General features: G+C 41.7%; 1 protein-coding gene across 2 annotated transcripts in view; it reads left to right on the plus strand.

Moving 5' to 3' along the window:
- Positions 1-19645, plus strand: part of LOC139423244 (remodeling and spacing factor 1-like) — a 47475-nt gene that overhangs the window by 12401 nt on the left and 15429 nt on the right. For both annotated transcript variants that reach the window (XM_071175049.1, XM_071175050.1), the window contains exons 2-5: positions 16458-16549; positions 16949-17041; positions 18996-19201; positions 19404-19519. In XM_071175049.1, the coding sequence (XP_071031150.1) occupies positions 16458-16549; positions 16949-17041; positions 18996-19201; positions 19404-19519 (507 nt within the window). The remainder of the gene's footprint in view (positions 1-16457; positions 16550-16948; positions 17042-18995; positions 19202-19403; positions 19520-19645) is intronic.

A 19645-nucleotide genomic window follows, 5' to 3' on the forward strand; every position in this document is an offset into this window, starting at 1 on the left:
GGATGCTTTTCTGCAAAAGGGACGGGACGACTGCACCGTATTGAGGGGAGGATGGATGGGGCCATGTATCGCGAGATCTTGGCCAACAACCTCCTTCCCTCAGTAAGAGCATTGAAGATGGGTCGTGGCTGGGTCTTCCAGCATGACAATGACCCGAAACACACAGCCAGGGAAACTAAGGAGTGGCTCCGTAAGAAGCATCTCAAGGTCCTGGAGTAGTCTAGCCAGTCTCCAGACCTGAACCCAATAGAAAATATTTGGAGGGAGCTGAAAGTCCGTATTGCCCATCGACAGCCCCATCAACAGAAAGGTTTCTGTACCAAATATTAAGTTCTGCTTTTCTGATGTATCAAATACTTATGCAGTAAAATGCTAATTAATTACTTAAAAATCATACAATGTGATTTTCTGGATTTTTGTTGTAGATTCTGTCTCTCACAGTTGAAGTGTACAGACCTCTACATGCTTTGTAAGTAGGAAACACTGCCGATTTTGCAGGTTATCAAATACTTGTTCTCCCCACTGTAGACTTGGCATTGATAGGGGCTCCCCTTTAGCACCTCGGACTCAGTGCCCGCCTGCAGGGAGAAACTTTGTAGCGGGGCAGGGGAAAAATAGGGAGGAGTGTTTGGGCTAGTCAATTTAGAAGGGGTGGGAGATAAGGAAATGTTGGACGGGCAAGGAGGCATGGCTGAAAACCTGCAACATCGACAGTGCATCAAATACTTGTTCTCCCCACTGTGTATGTATATATATCTATCCCAATCTGATCTTCCTTCCTGTTTTTTTGTGTGGTATTTTTGCTCTACTTATTGGTTTGCTTTGTCTTCAAGTTTGGTGTAGGTTTTAATTTTGTTTATCTTTTCTTGGGCAGGTATAGTGGGTGCTCTTGGTGGGTGTCTTTTAGGTCCCAGTTGTTGTTGCTAGTCAATTTAGTGGACAACCCCATAAGTGTTTTTAAGAACCCCACATAGAACCCACCTGTAATTTTTACAAATTAATAAAAAATGAAAAATGGAAATATCTTGACTCAAATGTTCAACCCCTTTGTGATGGCAAGCCTTAAGTTCAATAGTAAAAATGTGCTTTTGTCAAGTTGCATGGACACACTCTGTGTGCAATAATAATGTTTAACATACAATTATCTGTAAGGTCCCTCAGTCGAGCAGTGAATTTCAAGCACAGATTCAACTATGAACACCAGGGAGGGTTTTTCCAGCCTTCCTAACTCATTGGCCAGAGACTAAGGAAATCGCTCAGTGATTTCACCATGAGGCCAATGGTGACACTCCCGGATCCGGGAGCGTAATCATAGCCTCAAACGAATTTGCATGACGCAGCGGACATAAATACTTTTCATGAAAATCGCAAATGAAATAAATATATTCAAACACAAGCTTAGCCTTTTGTTAACAACACTGTCATCTCAGATTTTCAAAATATGTGTTACAGCCAACGCTACACAAGCATTTGTGTAAGTTTATCATGGCATAATGCTATGCTAGCTCTGCTGGCAGCAGGCAACATTTTCACGAAAATAAGAAAAGCAACCAAATTAAATAATTTACCTTTTGAAGAACTTCGGATGCTTTCACTCAGGAGACTCCCAGTTAGATAGCAAATGTTCCTTTTTTCCAAAAATATTATTTTTGTAGGCGAAATAGCTCCCGTTTGTTCATCATGCATGGCTGAGAAATCGACCGGAAAATGCTACCATTACAACGCCAAACTTTTTTCAAAATTAACTCCATAATATCGACAGAAACACAGAAAACGTTGTTTAGGATCCATCCTCAAGGTGTTTTTAACATATATATATATTCAATAATATATCCGTCGAGGCAATTGGTTTCTCATAAGAAGCGATTGGAAAAATGGCTACCTCATTATTTTACGCAAGATTTTCTGCGGGAGACACCATGTAACCACTTACTAAGTATGCTCCCTTACGGCTATTCTTCAATGGAAATGCGTAAAAAGACGTCACAATGCTGTAGACACCTTGGGGAATACATGGAAAACGTAAGCTCATTCGTAGCTCATTCACAGCCATATAAGGAGTCATTGGCATGAGGCGGTTTCAAAAAATGCGGTACTTCCTGGTGGGATTTTTATCTGGGTTTCGCTTGTAACATCAGTTCTGTGGCACTCACAGACAATATCTTTGCAGTTTTGGAAACGTCAGTGTCTTCTTTCCAAAGCTGTCAATTATATGCATAGTCGAGCATCTTTTCGTGACAAAGTATCTTATTTAAAACGGGAACGTTTTTCATCCAAAAATTTAAAATAGCGCCCCCTAAATCCAAGAGGTTAATGACAGTGATAAGAGAGACATGAGGATGGATCAACAACATTGTAGTTACTCCAAATACTAACCTAGACTAAACAAAAATAAATGCAATGTGAAGTGTTGGTCCCATGTTTCATGAGCTGAAATAAAAGATCCCAGAAATGCTCCAAAATCTTTTCAGCATTTCTGCACAAATTGGTTTACATTTGTTAGTGAGCATTTCTCCTTTGCCAAGACAATCCATTCAACTGACAGGTGTAGCATATCAGGAAGCTGATTAAACAGCATGATCATTACAGGTGCACCTTGTGCTGGTGACAAGGCCATACTAAAATGTACATTTTTGTCACAATGCCACAGATGTCTCAAGTTTTGAGGTAGCACGCAATTGGTGTGCTGACTGCAGGAATATCCACCAGAGCGGATGCCAGGGAATTGATTGTTCATTTATCAACCAACGTCGTTTTAGAGAATTTGGCAGTACATCCAACCGGCCTCACAACCGCAGACCATGTGAAATGGCGCCAGCCCAGGACATCCACATCCGGCTTCTTCACCTGCGGGATCGTCTGAGACCAGCCACCCGGACAGTTGGTGAAACTGGGTTTGCACAACTGAAGAATTTCTGCACAAACTGTCAGAAACCTTCTCAGGGAAGCTCATCTGTATGCTCGTCATCCCCACCAGGGTCTTGACCTGTGCAGTTCAGCTTCATAACCAACTTCAGTGGGCAAATGTTCATCTTCGATGGCCACTGACTTGCTGGAGAAGTGTGCTCTTCACGGATTAATTCTGGTTTCAACTGTACCGGGCAGATGGCAGACAGTGGCGTCGTGTGGGTGAGCGGTTTGCTGATGTCAATATTGTAAACCCCACCATGGGGCACTATGGTATGGGCAGGCATAAGCTATGGACAACTAACATTAATTGCATTTTATTGATGGAAATTTGAATGCGCAAAGAAACAGTGCCGAGATCCTGAGGCCCATTGTCGTGCCATTCATTCACCTCAATCACCTAATGTTTCAGCAGGATAATGCACAGCCCAATTTCGCACGGATCTGTACACAATTCCTGCAAGCTGAAAATGTCCCAGTTCTTCCATGGCCTGCATACTCACCTGGCGTCTCACCAATTGAGCGTGTTTGGGATGCTCTGGATCAACATGTACAACAGCAAGTTCCAGTTCCCGCCAATATCCAGCAACTTCGCACAGCCATTGAAGAGGAGTGGGACAACATTCCACAGGCCACAATCAACAGCCTGATCAACTCTGAGATGATGTCGCGCTGCATGTGGCAAATGGTGGTCACAGCAGATACTGACTGGTTTTCTGATCCACACCCCTACCTTTTTTTGTTTTTGGTATCTGTGACCAACCGATGCATATCTGTATTCCCAGTTGTGAAATTCATAGTTCAGTCAATTGAAATGAATTAATTCAGCCCCGATGTCCTTATGTGAACTGTAACTAAGTAAAATCTTTGAAATTGTTGCATATTTATATTTTAGTTTAAATGACAGAGTGAAAAAAGGAAGCCACTGTCCAGAGCATGGAGGTGCAACCAGGAGACAGGCCAGTGCATCAGGAGACACAGGAGGAGGCCGTAGGAGGGCAACAACCCAGCAGCAGGACCGCTACCTCCGCCTTTGTGCAAAGAGGAGCAGGAGAAGCACTGCCAGAGCCCTGCAAAATGACCTCCAGCAGGCCACAAATGTGCATGTGTCTGCTCAAACGGTCAGAAACAGACTCCATGAGGGTGGTATGAGGGCCCGACGTCCACAGGTGGGGGTTGGGCTTACAGCCCAACCGTTTGGCATTTGCCAGAAAATACCAAGATTGGCAAATTCCCCACTGGCGCCCTGTGCTCTTCACAGATGAAAGCAGGTTCACACTGAGCACATGTGACAGACGTGACAGTCTGGAGACGCCGTGTAGAACTTTCTGCTGCCTGCAAAATCCTCCAGCATGACCGGTTTGGCGGTGGGTCAGTCATGGTGTGGGGTGGCATTTCTTTGGGGGGGCCGCACAGCCCTCCATGTGCTCGCCAGAGGTAGCCTGACTGCCATTATGTACCGAGATGAGATCCTCAGACCCCTTGTGAGACCATATGCTGGTGCGGTTGGCCCTGGGTTCCTCCTAATGCAAGACAATGCTAGACCTCATGTGGCTGGAGTGTGTCAGCAGTTCCTGCAAGAGGAAGGCATTGATGCTATGGACTGGCCCGCCCATTCCCCAGACCTGAATCCAATTGAGCACATCTGGGACATCATGTCTCGCTCCATCCACCAACACCACGTTGCACCACAGACTGTCCAGGAGTTGGCGGATGCTTTAGTCCAGGTCTGGGAGGAGATCCCTCAGGAGACCATCCGCCACCTCATCAGGAGCATGCCCAGGCGTTGTAGGGAGGTCATACAGGCACGTGGAGGCCACACACACTACAGAGCCTCATTTTGACTTGTTTTAAGGACATTACATCAAAGTTGAATCAGCTTGTTGTGTGGTTTTCCACTTTAATTTTGAGTGTGACGCCAAATCCAGACCTCCATGGGTTGATACATTTGATTTCCATTGATAATTTGTGTGATTTTGTTGTCAGCACATTCAACTATGTAAAGAAAAAAGTATTTAATAATAATATTTCATTCATTCAGATCTAGGATGTGTTATTTTAGTGTTCCCTTCATTTTTTTGAGCAGTGTATATTCAGGGCACCCAACAATGTTTTAAAACATACTGTTTTACTATGAAGGTCTACATTACAGGGGATGCAAACTAGTCACCTTTTGGCAAAATGTCTCAGTTTTGAATCTAAAATAGGTGGCTTATGTGATTCGTGTAGATCCGATGAGAAAAGTTTGGTGGGGCGCTTGGATCACTACTGGCTGTATCCAAGGCTCAGACAATCGTTCATATAACAGAATGCAGCACGCGACTGAAGAGACAACCAATTTGCCAATTTCCGCATCACCGCGCGCTTTGGAAAGACAGCGGGAGAGTGTAAAGTCCGTTTTCCAGTTACAGCAGCTTGTCCCCTGAACAATAACAAAGAGTTAGGTGAGAAGCCTGCCCACGGAGGCCTGGGCGAGAAGGTGATGGTGCATACTTCATGAGCTGTAACCGAAAAACAACTGGCATTTGGAAAGTTTGAGATGAGGGAGAAAGTGTGGTGGAACAAGCATTGTTAAGTATCTTGCTAGCTGGATTGAATTCTCTGTTAGTTAGCCAGAGAAATGTTGAACAACATTAGCCAACTTCACTGATCAAGTAATTGAGTTTATGGTGTAAAAATTAGCTGGCTAATGAAGGCAGACAGCTAACGTTACAACATCAGGTGAGGTAACATTAGTAACCTAACCAATTCGCTATAGTATTAACTGGTATATGACTCCTTGCTGTTCCTCAAGTTATAATGCGTTAGGTGCTTACTGGACCCTGGCAATCTGTGAAATGTTAACTAGCTAACAAACTAACTACTATCAGTGAACTTCTGTTTTTTTTCAAAAGTATGTGGTTAATTTTCAGAATGAGAGAATTAGGTGAAAATGAGGCATTGCTTCAGAAAATAACCAAATTGATCGTTTACCTTTGGTCTTCAGATGTTTTCACTCACGAGACTCCCAGTTACACAACAAATGTTCCTTTTGTTCCATAAAGATTATTTTTATACCCAAAATACCTCCGTTTGTTTGTCGCGTTATGTTCAGAAATCCACAGGAAAGAGCGGTCACAACAACGCAGACGTATATTCCAAATAATATCCATAATGTCCACAGAAACATATCAAACGTTTTTTATAATCAATCCTCAGGTTGTTTTTAAAATATATATTCAATAATATATCAAACGGGTGTGTAGGGTTTTCAATAACACCGGGAGATATAATGGCCGCTTTACTCTGTAGCGCAAAACTCACTCTAAGAGCCCCCACTTATCCACTTACGCAATGTGATCTTTCACGCTAATTTTTTCAAGATAAAAGCCTGAAACTGTCTAAAGACTGACACCTTAGGGAAGCCATAGAAAAAGGAATCTGGTTGATATCCCTTTAAATGGAGGATAGGCATGCATAGGAACAGAGAGGTTTCAAAATAAGAGGCACTTCCTGATTGGATTTTCCTCAGGTTTTCGCCAGCAATATCAGTTCTGTTATACTCAGACAATATTTTTACAGTTTTGGAAACTTTGGAGTGTTTTCTATCCTAATATGACAATTATATGCATATTCTAGTTTCTGGGGCTGAGAAATAGGCAGTTTCAAATGGGTACGTTTTTTTTTAGCCAAAAACAAGAATACTGCCCCCTACCCGCAAAAGTTTAAGCAAGTGGATGCGGGGATAATGTGTAGCTGGACCTGGCTTAAGCTGGATGCCACTATAGAGTTGAAAGGAACACTACAAACCTTCCCTCTTTCTCACTTTTTCAGTACAGTGGATTAAAAGGGGTATGCCAGGTGTACTCTGCCTGAAAGAGATCAATTATGCCAACAAAGGGTATCATGCTCTGCTGGCACGTTGTAAAACAGATGTCCACAGGCAGAATGTGTAATGTAATGATGTGTAGCCCAAAGATATTGCTTTTGTTGTGTTGAACTTGACAGTAACACTTTTGTGTGTGAGTGAGGTGATACTCTCTTTTTTTATACTCAACGTTATTTCTGCACACATGTAGCCTTGTGCACTTGATCGACGTCTACTGTAGTGGCCACTATAATAGAGCAAATATAGAATGCCTGTTTTGTTTCATTCTATTTCTACTTTTTCCCCCAAGTGCAATATTTCTATAATAAAGGCTGTCATGGTAACTGCAATATTGGTGTATTGTTTTTTCTCAAGACTGGAGTGTCATTCGCAGTGAAGTCTAGGCAACAAATAACATTGGATTGCTTTCTTAACATTTTTTAGCAGTTAGGTTCACTTTAACCTCCCGTATTTATTTATTTTTACACAGAATGATCATGTAGATCATAATATTTTGTTGTTTAATTAGTTGACCTGCATTTCTCCCTAGCAGAGATTTTTTTTGCAGGTTTCAGTGTAAAAAAAACAGTGTCACCAGTTTTCTTCCCTGACATTAACCTTAATAACACTCTGTAGGTTAGCACCATGGTGTAGCTGGAGGACAGCTAGTTTCCGTCTGTCCTCTGGGTACATTTTAATCCAAAACCGAGTAGGCTCATGGTTCCTTCCCCCTTCAATAGACTTACACAGTAATTATGACAACTTTCAGAGGACGTCCTCCAACCTATCAGAGCTCTTGCAGCCTGAACTGTTGTCCACCCCATCAAAGGATCAGATAATGTGCATAAGCTACAGCTAGCTAGCACCGTAGTTCATCAAAACTGGTGAGTAGTTGACTCTGAGCGAGACAATAGTTTAACAGTTTTGAACAAATTAATTTATTGAAAAATGAAGGAGAAGCGCGAGGGAGAGGGATCTAGCTAAATTTATCTTATTTAGCTAGCGAATGCAGCTAGCTAGTTTAGCCTACTCAAACACCCGGCTCAGAGAGGGATGCCATGTTAGCTAGCTGTCTATAGATGTCTAACACTGGAACTCTTTCAAGTTAACCTTTTCGTTTTATTCATTTATTGTCACCGGGCCTGCCGGTGTAACTGCTAAATGGCTTGCTTGTAGCGGGTTTACTAACATGTCAGGTCAAGTAGCTATGTTGACTATGATGTTCTCTAATATGGTGACGACAATGTAGGCTGTGTGCAGCAATTATGATATGAAGGTTTGGCTTGGAAAGTCTTATTTTTATTTTGCCTGGTCACAGACAACTGATGTGTTGTGCACTGAAGTCCCCAAGCATAGGGAAAAGGTGAGAGCGCATAGATGTGAGAAGGAATACAACGAGCATAGTGATCATGCTGTTTATATGTGGCTGCTATGTAAGTAAACAGTGTTTGCATGTGATCAGGGGTGTACTAATTCGTCCAATTCTTCTGTTGAAAAATATTTCTTAAACGGGTATAAACACACCTGAATTTGTCCAATAGAAACTCTTGGACTAATCAGCTAGATGTATGCAAGGCAATTTTAAATGGGTCACTGTCTGTCACCTTGATTACTCAAATGTTTCTCTCAACCTGTGCACCTACGTTGTAAACTTGAATTCATAGGCTAGGTTGTAGTAACCTCATGATTGTTATAAAGAAATTTTGAGTAAGGTGTAGTAGCCTAAATATGTTGGTGTTATATTGAGCTGGGTGAATGGAATATGAATGACAGCCATCCAATATGCTGTAATAGAAATAAGGCCATGCTCATAAAAACAAAATTGTCCTCCCTTATCTTAAACAATACTGACTGCCACTGATTCCAAAACCTGCATTTTGTTTGCAAGAAGGCACAAAAGTTCAACTGCAAAAAATGTGGCAAAGAAGTGAACTTCATGTCCTGAATAGAATGTGTTAAATTTGGGGCAAACACATCACTGGTACCACTCAATATTTTAAAGTATGGTGGTTGCTGCATCATGTTAGGAGTATTCTTGTCATCGGCAAGGACTACAGAGGTTGGTTTTTTTTTAGGATAAAAAAAGATATATACCACTGAAAAATGACCAGTTCCTCTGGTTACTATTTATAGGTAGGTGTTTGGGTACAACAATGTTTTTCTTGTTTATTTTCTATAAACTACTGAAAACATTTTTCCCAAATTCCAAATAAAAGTATTGTCATTTAGAGCATTTATTTGCAGAAAATGACAACTGGTCAAAATAACAAAAAATATGCATTATTGTCAGACCTTGAATAATGCGAAGAAAATAAGTTGATATTCATTTTTAAACACAATACTAATGATTTATGTAGGAAGAGTTCAGAAATAAATATTTGGTAGAATAACCCTGATTTTCAATGACTACTTTCATTAAATCAAATCAAATTTATTTATATAGCCCTTCGTACATCAGCTGATATCTCAAAGTGCTGTACAGAAACCCAGCCTAAAACCCCAAACAGCAAGCAATGCAGGTGTAGAAGCACGGTGGCTAGGAAAAACTCCCTAGAAAGGCCAAAACCTAGGAAGAAACCTAGAGAGGAACCAGGCTATGTGGGGTGGCCAGTCCTCTTCTGGCTGTGCCGGGTGGAGATTATAACAGAACATGGCAAAGATGTTCAAATGTTCATAAATGACCAGCATGGTCGAATAATAATAAGGCAGAACAGTTTAAACTGGAGCAGCAGCACGGTCAGATGGACTGGGGACAGCAAGGAGTCATCATGTCAGGTAGTCCTGGGGCATGGTCCTAGGGCTCAGGTCCTCCGAGAGAGAGAAAGGAGAGAATTAGAGAACGCACACTTAGATTCACACAGGACACCGAATAGGACAGGAGAAGTACTCCAGATATAACAAACTGACACTAGCCCCCCGACACATAAACTACTGCAGCATAAATACTGGAGGCTGAGACGGGATGGGTCAGGAGACACTGTGGCCCCATCCGAGGACACCCCCGGACAGGGCCAAACAGGAAGGATATAACCCCACCCACTTTGCCAAAGCACAGCCCCCACACCACTAGAGGGATATCTTCAACCACCAACTTACCATCCTGAGACAAGGCTGAGTATAGCCCACAAAGACCTCCGCCACGGCACAACCCAAGGGGGAGGGGGGGGGGGGGCAACCCAGACAGGATGACCACATCAGTGAATCAACCCACTCAGGTGACGCACCCCCTCCAGGGACGGCATGAGAGAGCCCCAGTAAGCCAGTGACTCAGCCCCTGTAATAGGGTTAGAGGCAGAGAATCCCAGTGGAAAGAGGGGAACCGGCCAGGCAGAGACAGCAAGGGCGGTTCGTTGCTCCAGAGCCTTTCCGTTCACCTTCCCACTCCTGGGCCAGACTACACTCAATCATATGACCCACTGAAGAGATGAGTCTTCAGTAGAGACTTAAAGGTTGAGACCGAGTTTGCGTCTCTGACATGGGTAGGCAGACCGTTCCATAAAAATGGAGCTCTATAGGAGAAATCCCTGCCTCCAGCTGTTTGCTTAGAAATTCTAGGGACAATTAGGAGGCCTGTGTCTTGTGACCGTAGCGTACGTGTAGGTATGTACGGCAGGACCAAATCAGAGAGATAGGTAGGAGCAAGCCCATGTAATGCTTTGTAGGTTAGCAGTAAAGCACCTACCTACCTTCATTGGGAGAAATGTTTTCAGTATTTTATAGAAATAAACAAAAATGTTCATTTTACCCAAACACATACAGTGGGGCAAAAAAGTATTTAGTCAGCCACCAATTGTGGAAGTTCTCCCACTTAAAAAGATGAGAGAGGCCTGTAATTTTCATCATAGGTGTACACTTCGACTATGACAGACAAAATGAGAAAAAAAAATCCAGAAAATCACATTGTAGGATTTTTAATGAATTTATTTGTAAATTATGGTGGAAAATAAGTATTTGGTCACCTACAAACAAGCAAGATTTCTGGCTCTCACAGACCTGTAACTTCTTCTTTAAGAGGCTCCTCTGTCCTCCACTCGTTACCTGTATTAATGGCACCTGTTTGAACTTGTTATCAGTATAAAAGACACCTGTCCACAACCTCAAACAGTCACACTCCAAACTCCACTATGGCCAAGACCAAAGAGCTGTCAAAGGACACCAGAAACAAAATTGTAGACCTGCACCAGGCTGGGAAGACTGAATGTGCAATAGGTAAGCAGCTTGGTTTGAAGAAATCCACTGTGGGAGCAATTATTAGGAAATGGAAGACATACAAGACCACTGATAATCTCCCTCGATCTGGGGCTCCACGCAAGATCTCACCCCGTGGGGTCAAAATGATCACAAGAACGGTGAGCAAAAATCCCAGAACACACCTAGTGAATGACCTGCAGAGAGCTGGGACCAAAGTATCAAAGCCTACCATCAGTAACACACTACACCGCCAGGGACTCCTGCAGTGCCAGACGTTCATTGCACAAAGCCTATTATTTGGCAGGGAATACTATTTGTAGATTCTACAGAAATTGGTAAATTAAGGGCAGTTCAAGGGGAGAGTCTGACCATGGAATTATGATGTAGCGAACTCTGGGTAGCCCCGACCAGGTCTCACTATGTGTTGGCTTAAGATTGCTTCTTCACGTTTCTCTATATCAAGTCCCTCGTGTTTACCCACCTCTTCATTGGCCTTACTGGCGGCATCCCACTTCTGACGCAACTGTCAAGCCAACACCTTAACCATTATGCCAAGTAATCCAAACCTCTTTGCGTAACGGTCAGTGTGTTGGCTTAACAATCGCGTCAGATCCCGTTTGCCCCAGAAGGCTACATTAGTGCTCACCAGAATAGAATAATGTCAAACATCGATAGAATGAATGCATAAGTAGGCTAGTTACCGCTGGTAAAGTTGTATGTTCCGTTTAGGTACCGGGGAGAGAACCTAATAACTCCAAACAGTGGGAAGTTTGGTCCTGTGCAAAATGTCCAAATGTCATCAGTTTGACCGGTTTTAAGAAATGAAAGCTGAGAAAACGAGTGAACACGTTTCTGGTAAATGAACACGTTCGTCTTGGAGGCATATTTTATGTGGTTGAAATGCTGTCTGCTTGCGTACAGTGCATTCAGAAAGTATTCAGCCCCCATCACTTTTTCCACATTGTTACGTTACAAACTTATTCTAAAATTGATAAAATAGTTTCCCCCCCTCATCAATCTACACACACATAATGAGAAAGAATAAACTGTTTTTAGAAATGTTTGCAAATTTATTCAAAGTAAAAAACTGATCACATATAAGTATTGAGACTCTTTACTCAGTACTTTGTTGAAGCCCCTTTGGCAGTGATTACAGCCTCGGGTCTCTTTGGGTATGACGCTGCAAGCTTGGCACACCTGTATTTGGGGAGTTTCTCTCATTCTTCTCTGCAAATCCTCTCAAACTCTGTCAGGTTGGATGGGGAGCGTCGCTGCATAGCTATTTTCAGGTCTCTCCAGAGATGTACAATCTGGTTCAAGTCCGTGCTCTGGCTGGGCCACTCAAGGACATTCAGAGACTTATCCCGAAGCCACTCCTATATTGTCTTGGCTGTGTGCTTAGGGTTGTTGTCCTGTTGGAAGGTTAACCTTCGCCCCAGTCTGAGGTCCTGTGCACTCTGGAGCAGGTTTACATCAAGCATCTCTCTGTACTTTGCTCCGTTCATCTTTCCATCGATCCTGACTAGTCACTAAGTCTCTGCCGCTGAAAAAATCTTCACAGCATATTGCTGCCAGCACCATGCTTCACCGTAGGAATGGTGCCAGGTTTTCTCCAGATGTGATGCTTTGCTTTCAGGCCAAAGAGTTCAATCTTGGTTTCATCAGACCAGAGGATCTAGTTTCTTATGGTATTTCGGTCCTTTAGGTGCCTTTTTAGCAAACTCTAAGCGGACTGTCATGTGCCTTTTACTAAGGAGTGGCTTCCGTCTGGCTACTCCACCATAAAGACCTGATTGGTGGAGTGCTGTAGAGATGGTTTTCCTTCTGGAACGTTATCCCATCTCCACAGAAGAACTCTAGAGCTCTGTCAGAGTGACCATCGGGTTCTTGGTCACCTCCCCCGATTGCTCAGTTTGGCCAGGCTCTAGGAGAAGTCTTGGTGGTTCCAAACTTCTTCCATTTTAAGAATGGAGGCCACTGTGTTCTTGGGGACCTTCAATGCTGCAGACATTTTTGGTACCCTTCCCCAGATCTGTGCCTCAACACAATCCTGTCTCAATTCCTTCAACCTCATGGCTTCATTTTTTTTCTTCTCTGATATGCACTGTCAACTTTGACCTTTTTTTTATAGACAGGTGTGTGCCTTTCCAAGTCATGTCCAATCATTTGAATTTTCCACAAGTGGACTCCAAGTAGTTGAAACATCTCAAGGATGATCAATGGAAACAGGTTGCACCTATGCTCAGTTTTGAGTCTCATAGCAAAGGGTCTGAATACTTATGTAAATAAGGTATATCTGTTGTCTTATTTGTAAACCTGTTTTTGCTTTGTCATTATGGGTATTGTGTGTAGATTGAGGGAAATCATTTTATAATATGCCTGTAAAGTAACGAAAAGGGGAAGAGATCTGAATGCACCATCAGTGTCAAAGATAATACATTACACGTGCGTTCACATTTTCTCAAGAAATGCTTAAAGAAATGTAATATTTCTTAACTCCTGTTCCCGAGACGACAAAATGAACATTTGTTGTGTAATTTCACTGCAAGAATTGCATCATTCTGCAGGAGTTAATATTATATTAGCTAGTCAGTGTCCGTATTTCAGTTACTATTACATTTAACCCATATGAACTTAAATATTCTGTTTATTCATGGATACAGGGATACTCATGAGCAGGATATCAAAGGTGTATGTAAACAGCTTATCCCAAATAAGACCTTAAGAGGGATATGAGCTACCACCCACAATACTGTGCCCATGTAAACTGCCCCTAATTTACCCATTTACCCAAGTCTGTTGGAGAGGATCAGCTTGAGCAAAGTGAGGTTTATAATCACTGATCTTCAAATGGTATTCTCTGTCAAATAATTAGTAGGGCTCCGCCTTATACTATGACAACATTTATTAAGTTTGTTTTGGTGTTCAGCGGGGGTTTTTCTTATTTTTTTCGGCTGTTCGAGCAAAACAAAAATCTTGAGGGCTTGTTGAAGTTCGGTAGCCGAAGCCTACGCCCCTTCGTTGGTGATTGATCAACATTAGGGATTTTTGAAATGTGGGTTGTCATTCAATGACAGACTACTAGTTTTTATTACATTTTTTTTCACTAGAGAAATACTGCACCAAACATCTTTAAGTAAAAATAGCCTTTGAATTATCAAAACATCACCCATAGTATTTTTACATTATTAAAATGCATACTGCACCAAACATCTTCAAGTAAAAATAGCCTTTGAATTATCAAAACGTCACCCATATTATTTTTACGTTATTAAAATGCTCTGAATTTATCGTACCTTTTCTCTCTAACTATCAGAAAGCCTGAAAGAGCAGGCTGAGCTTATGTTAATGAGCTCGCCTTGACTGAAAGCTCTTTGAAATGCCCTTGTGGTCGTTGCCAGGTAACAATGTAAACAATGGGCCACATGTCATTGACGACAAGGTAAACAATGGACCACATGTCATTCTTACCCTAAATAGTATGCCTCAACCCATTTTTTTTTCTACAAAATGCTCTCATGTTCAGCAGGGTGGATCATAGACTGTTGGATATCAGACAAACCGCAGCAATACACAATTGCATTATTGTTGTTTTGTAACTAATTACAGAATACAGTTAGTTCACTGATACACTTCACAATAATTAGTAAAGTCTCAGTCACCTTAGACGCTTTGATATGAATGTACACAAAAACAGCATACAATAAGTGTACTGGACAATTTATTGGTGCTGCTGCATTAGCATTTTACAAATGGCCATATGTTCAGAATTGTGTGTATTGATCAGACCTTTATTTGATCATTTACAATTGGCCAGCATAGCCAAAATATTGATCAACATGAACACACATCATTACTTTTTTTTCTTACAGCCATAAGCCTAATATAGGCACCTGGCTGCCATGCAGTGTGCAAGACCTGTTGATTCTTACCATTTTTTAAAACTCATCTCCCATCTGAATGCTTGAAAAAAATGACAAAGTAACAAAATGTGATTATCATATTACGTAAAAGTGAATTACTTAGTCTTTAGGAAATGCAACCAATTACAGAGATTGATCAAGCGAGGAAGGGGAACCATGTACCTTGCTTCAATCAAGTATGCTTCAGTCAGCCACTTGGCTTCAGTCACCCCCAAGGTTGAAACGGGATACAAATCCAGCTATGGCGTCCTTGTCAGGGTTCTCACACTGGGCAGACGAGTCCTGAGATGGACAGCCCGCACAGCTTCCCCACATACGGCGATGGATCAAGGGTGACCTCATTGAAGAGGAGATCCAGGAGCCTGTCCACGTAGCCTGTAATGTTTTTGAAAAGAGAAATGTTTGTTAAATGGGTAGTATATTTAATTTCCTTTTATTTAATGTTCTGAGTTACTGTTGTAGTGGTCTACTCATTCGATAATGTATTTTTGAAGTACTAAATTTGAAATATGCAATATTTGGTTGTGCACTTTTTTTAAAAACTTCTCAATGTTTGTATTTGGAAATGTTGGTATGCTCAATTGATGCAGATTTGAAATGAATAACTATGTTGGGTCTTTCTGCACAGGCTTCACAGCATATCCCCCCCCTTTGCCTTTGGGAAAGCTGATTTTGTACCACGGCATTCCTGTTGCGGTGGTTGCCTGAGAAGCTGTGCAGACAGATGTTGATTTCTCTAAAATGCCTATCATTACTGCTTGATGATAGTGGAAAGACAAAAGGTGATGGAAAGTGAAATGACTGTTGGCTTGCTAGCTAAGTCACACCACAGATGAAAGGTTACCGGGGCGGCAGGGTAGCCTAGTGGTTAGCGCGTTGGACTAGTAACCGAAAGGTTGCAAGTCAGTTAACCCCCAAGCTGACAAGGTACAAATCTGTCGTTCTGCCCCTGAACAGGCCGTCATTGAAAATAAGAATTTGTTCTTAACTGACTTGCCTAGTTAAATAAAGGTAAAAATAAATGTTAAAAAATACCAGTATCTTTGGTCTTACACTAGTAGCTATCTTACGATCTGTAAACAAAACCAAAGCAAGGTATATATGTGATGACTGTTTTTAGGCGGTACATATTTCAATTAGTAAAGATAAGATGCTACCAAAGCCGGAAGTAAATCCTTGATAATGCCTGCCTCCTATATCTAAGTTTTGGACACTGGGGGAGGGGACCGGTAACTTTATGTTCAAACATGATCTTTTATTTTTAAGAGCTGCAGTCACTTTTCATTCTTGGGCACCTTACTTTGAACTGGATTCATCCAAATATTGTCAACCTTGAAGAAAATAACATGATTTTGATTGTTTGGGACCAAAACACTCATGGGCAACCAGACGATTGATTGATTGGAGACCGCTTGAGTCAATTAAATGACATTTTCTAGGATTTTCTACCTGCAGCAAACCTAGTGGATAATGCTGGATATACCGGTCACACAAAACAAAAACACTAAAAACAACTGGCCTTACCTATACAATATCTGAATGTGATGTGTTGTTGAGAAATTGTGCCATTATCCCACCTCTCCCCTCAGTTCCAAAGCTCTTGGTGGACCTTCATGTGAAGTTGCTGAGGAAGATTGGCAAGTCGGTGTCCGCAGACAGATGGGAAAAGTACATTGTGAAGGTAAATAGAGCTCAACAAGGCTGGTCATTTTTCTTCACACTCCGATACAGTTAGGCTTAACTTTATAGATGATTAAGCTGTACCCCTGCACACTGACTCAGTACCAGTACCCCCTGTATATAGCCTCGTATTATTATTTTGTTACTTTTTATTATTTTTTACTTTAGTTTATTTGGTAAATATTTTCTTAACACTTCTTGAACTGCACTGTTGGTTAAGGGCTTGTAATCTCTGCACTTGTTGTATTCGGTGCATGTGACAAAGTTTGATTTGATTCAACTATCAATCTATTTAATTTGAATAAAAATACAGGCAGCAGCATAACTCTGGGCGTTCTGAAAGATGATTCTGTATATTTTAGAGGTTAACCAATGGCTGATGGAATGTGTTTCCTTACAGGTGTGCCATGAGTTCAACAGTACCTGGGCATGGGAACTTGAAAATAAAGGATACAAAGACATGTCTGTGGAGTGTAAGACTGGAATCCTCAAAGTAAGTGGCCAGTCTTTGTAATTAGTAGGCCTAACCTCTAGGGATGCACTGTTTATTTTCTATCAAAATCTCAATATTGACATGTCCGTTATATTGCAAGAGTTTGCCATATACTGTGCATTCGGAAAGTATTCAGACCCCTTGACCTTTTCCACATTTTGTTACATTACAGCCTTATTCAAAAAACTTTTTATTTTTTTAGCTACACAAAATACCCCATAATGTCAAAGCGAAAACAGGTTTCTAGAATGTTTTTTCAAATGTATTAAATTTTTATTAAAAACATACATTATTTTCATAATTATTCAGACCCTTTTCTACGAGACTCGAAATTGAGCTCAGGTGCATCCTTTTTACTTGATCATCCTTGACATGTTTCTACAACTTGATTGGATTCCACCTGTGGTAAATTCAATTGAGTGGACATGATTTGGAAAGGCACACACCTGTCTGCACAAGGTCCCACAGTTTACAGTGCATGTCAGAGACAAAAACAAGCTATGAGGTCGAAGGAATTGTCTGTAAAGCTCCGAGATTGTGTCGAGGCAAAGATCTGGGAAGGGTACCAAAAATGTCTGCAGCATTGAAGGTTCCCAAGAACACAGTAGCCTCCATCATTCTTAAATGGAAGAATTTGGGGAACACCAATACTCTTCCTAGAGCTGGCCAAACTGGGTAATCGGGAGAGAAGGGCCTTGATCAGGGAGGTGACCGAGAACCCGATGGTCACTCTGACAGAGCTCCAGAGTTCCTCTGTGGAGATGGAAGAACCTTCCTTCCAGAAGGACAACCATCTCTGCAGCATTCCACCAATCAGGACTTTATGGTGGAGTGGCCAGACGGAAGCATAAAAAAAGGGCATCTGAAGGACTCTCAGACCATGAGAAACTAGATTCTCTGGTCTGATGAAACCAAGATTGAGCTCTTTGGCCTGATTACCAAGTGTCTGGAGGAAACCTGGCACCATCCCTACGGTTGAAGCGTGGTGGCAGCATCATGCTGTGGGGATGTTTTTCAGTGGCAGGGACTGGGAGACTAGTCAGGATTGTAGAAAGATGAATGGAGCAAAGTACAGAGATCCTTGATGAAAACCTGCTCTGCTCAGGACCTCGGACTGGGGTGAAGGTTCACCTTCCAACAAGACAACGACCCTAAGCACACAGCCAAGACATAGCAGGAGTGGCTTCTTGACAAGTCTGAATGTCTTTGAGTGACCCAGCCAGAGCCCGGACTTCAACCCGATTAAACATCTCTGGAGAGACCTGAAAATAGCTGTGCTGCAACACTCCCCATCCAACCTGACAGCGCTTGAGAGGATCTGCAGAGAAGAATGTGAGAAACTCCCCAAATACAGGTATGTCAAGCTTGTAGTGTCATGCCCAAAACGACTCAAGGCTGTATTCGCTACCAAAAGTTTTTCAGACCTTTTACTCAGTACTTTGTTGAATACTTATGTAAATGTGGTATTTCTGTTTTTGTATTTATTTTTGCTAAATAAAAATAAATATTTTTTCTTTGTCATCGTGGGGTATTGTGTGTAGATTGAGGTGAAAAAAAACAATTAACGTAACAGGCTGTAACGTAACAAAATGTAGAAAAGGTCAAAGGCTTGAATACATTCCGAATGCACTGTAGCTATAATTAGGCTAGTTCTGCATGCAAACATTTCAACATATATTTCCAAACAAGATGCAGGTGGTAAAAAGGACCCCGCTTTTCACCTAAATAAATCAACATATTTTATGTGTGATACAAAAGTTAATTCTCTGAAAATAGTGGTTACCAGTGGTGGTGGCGGCACAGATCTTATTCAGTTCACTCAAGTGTGTTGTGTTGCTAGTCATATCGCAATATTCCATTTAAAAAAATTGTCCATATCTTGCAGCCCTACTAACATCGGATTTTTGTTTTTGCCAAAGGAAACCTTTCTCATACTTTTTATTTCTCTGTCCAGCACTTATGTGAGTGCCAGTTTGATGACAATGTCAAGTTCAAGACTGCAATTAATGAGGAGGATCCTGATAAGATGCGGCTCCATCCCATTGGCAAGGACAAGGATGGCCTAATGTACTGGTTCCAACTTGACCAGGATAACAATGTGAGGGTCTATGTGGAGGAGCAGGACGACCTGGACGGGTCCTCCTGGAAGTGCATTGTCAGGTACTATGGAACTTTTTTTTTGTGGGGGGGGCTTTAGGGGATGAAAGAGGCATACTGTTGTACTGCAGAGCCTAAATGTCAAGTCTTGTATTTCATGTGGATTATAGATTACTTGGTTCATATGTCATTTTACCACAAGACTTCTGAGAATGTCTGTCTGCCAAACTGGAAAGATTGAATTTAATTATCCATCTCTATGTAGAGACAGAAACAGCTTGGCTGAGATCCTGGCACAGCTGAAGACTCAAATCGACCCAGCACTGTTGACAAAGAAAGAAGGAGAGGAGGAAGATGAGAACAAGAAGACTGGCGGAGAAGGTAAAGTTATATGGACAATGCTTGTTATGTCAATGTCATATGACATCTGTTTTTTGCTGTTTACTCAGACATATTTATGATATTGCATGAGTTCAGTCATTTGCCTTGGATCTATTTTATCCTATT

The sequence above is a fragment of the Oncorhynchus clarkii genome, chromosome 12 (genome assembly GCF_045791955.1).
Source record: "Oncorhynchus clarkii lewisi isolate Uvic-CL-2024 chromosome 12, UVic_Ocla_1.0, whole genome shotgun sequence".
NCBI lineage: Eukaryota > Metazoa > Chordata > Actinopteri > Salmoniformes > Salmonidae > Oncorhynchus > Oncorhynchus clarkii.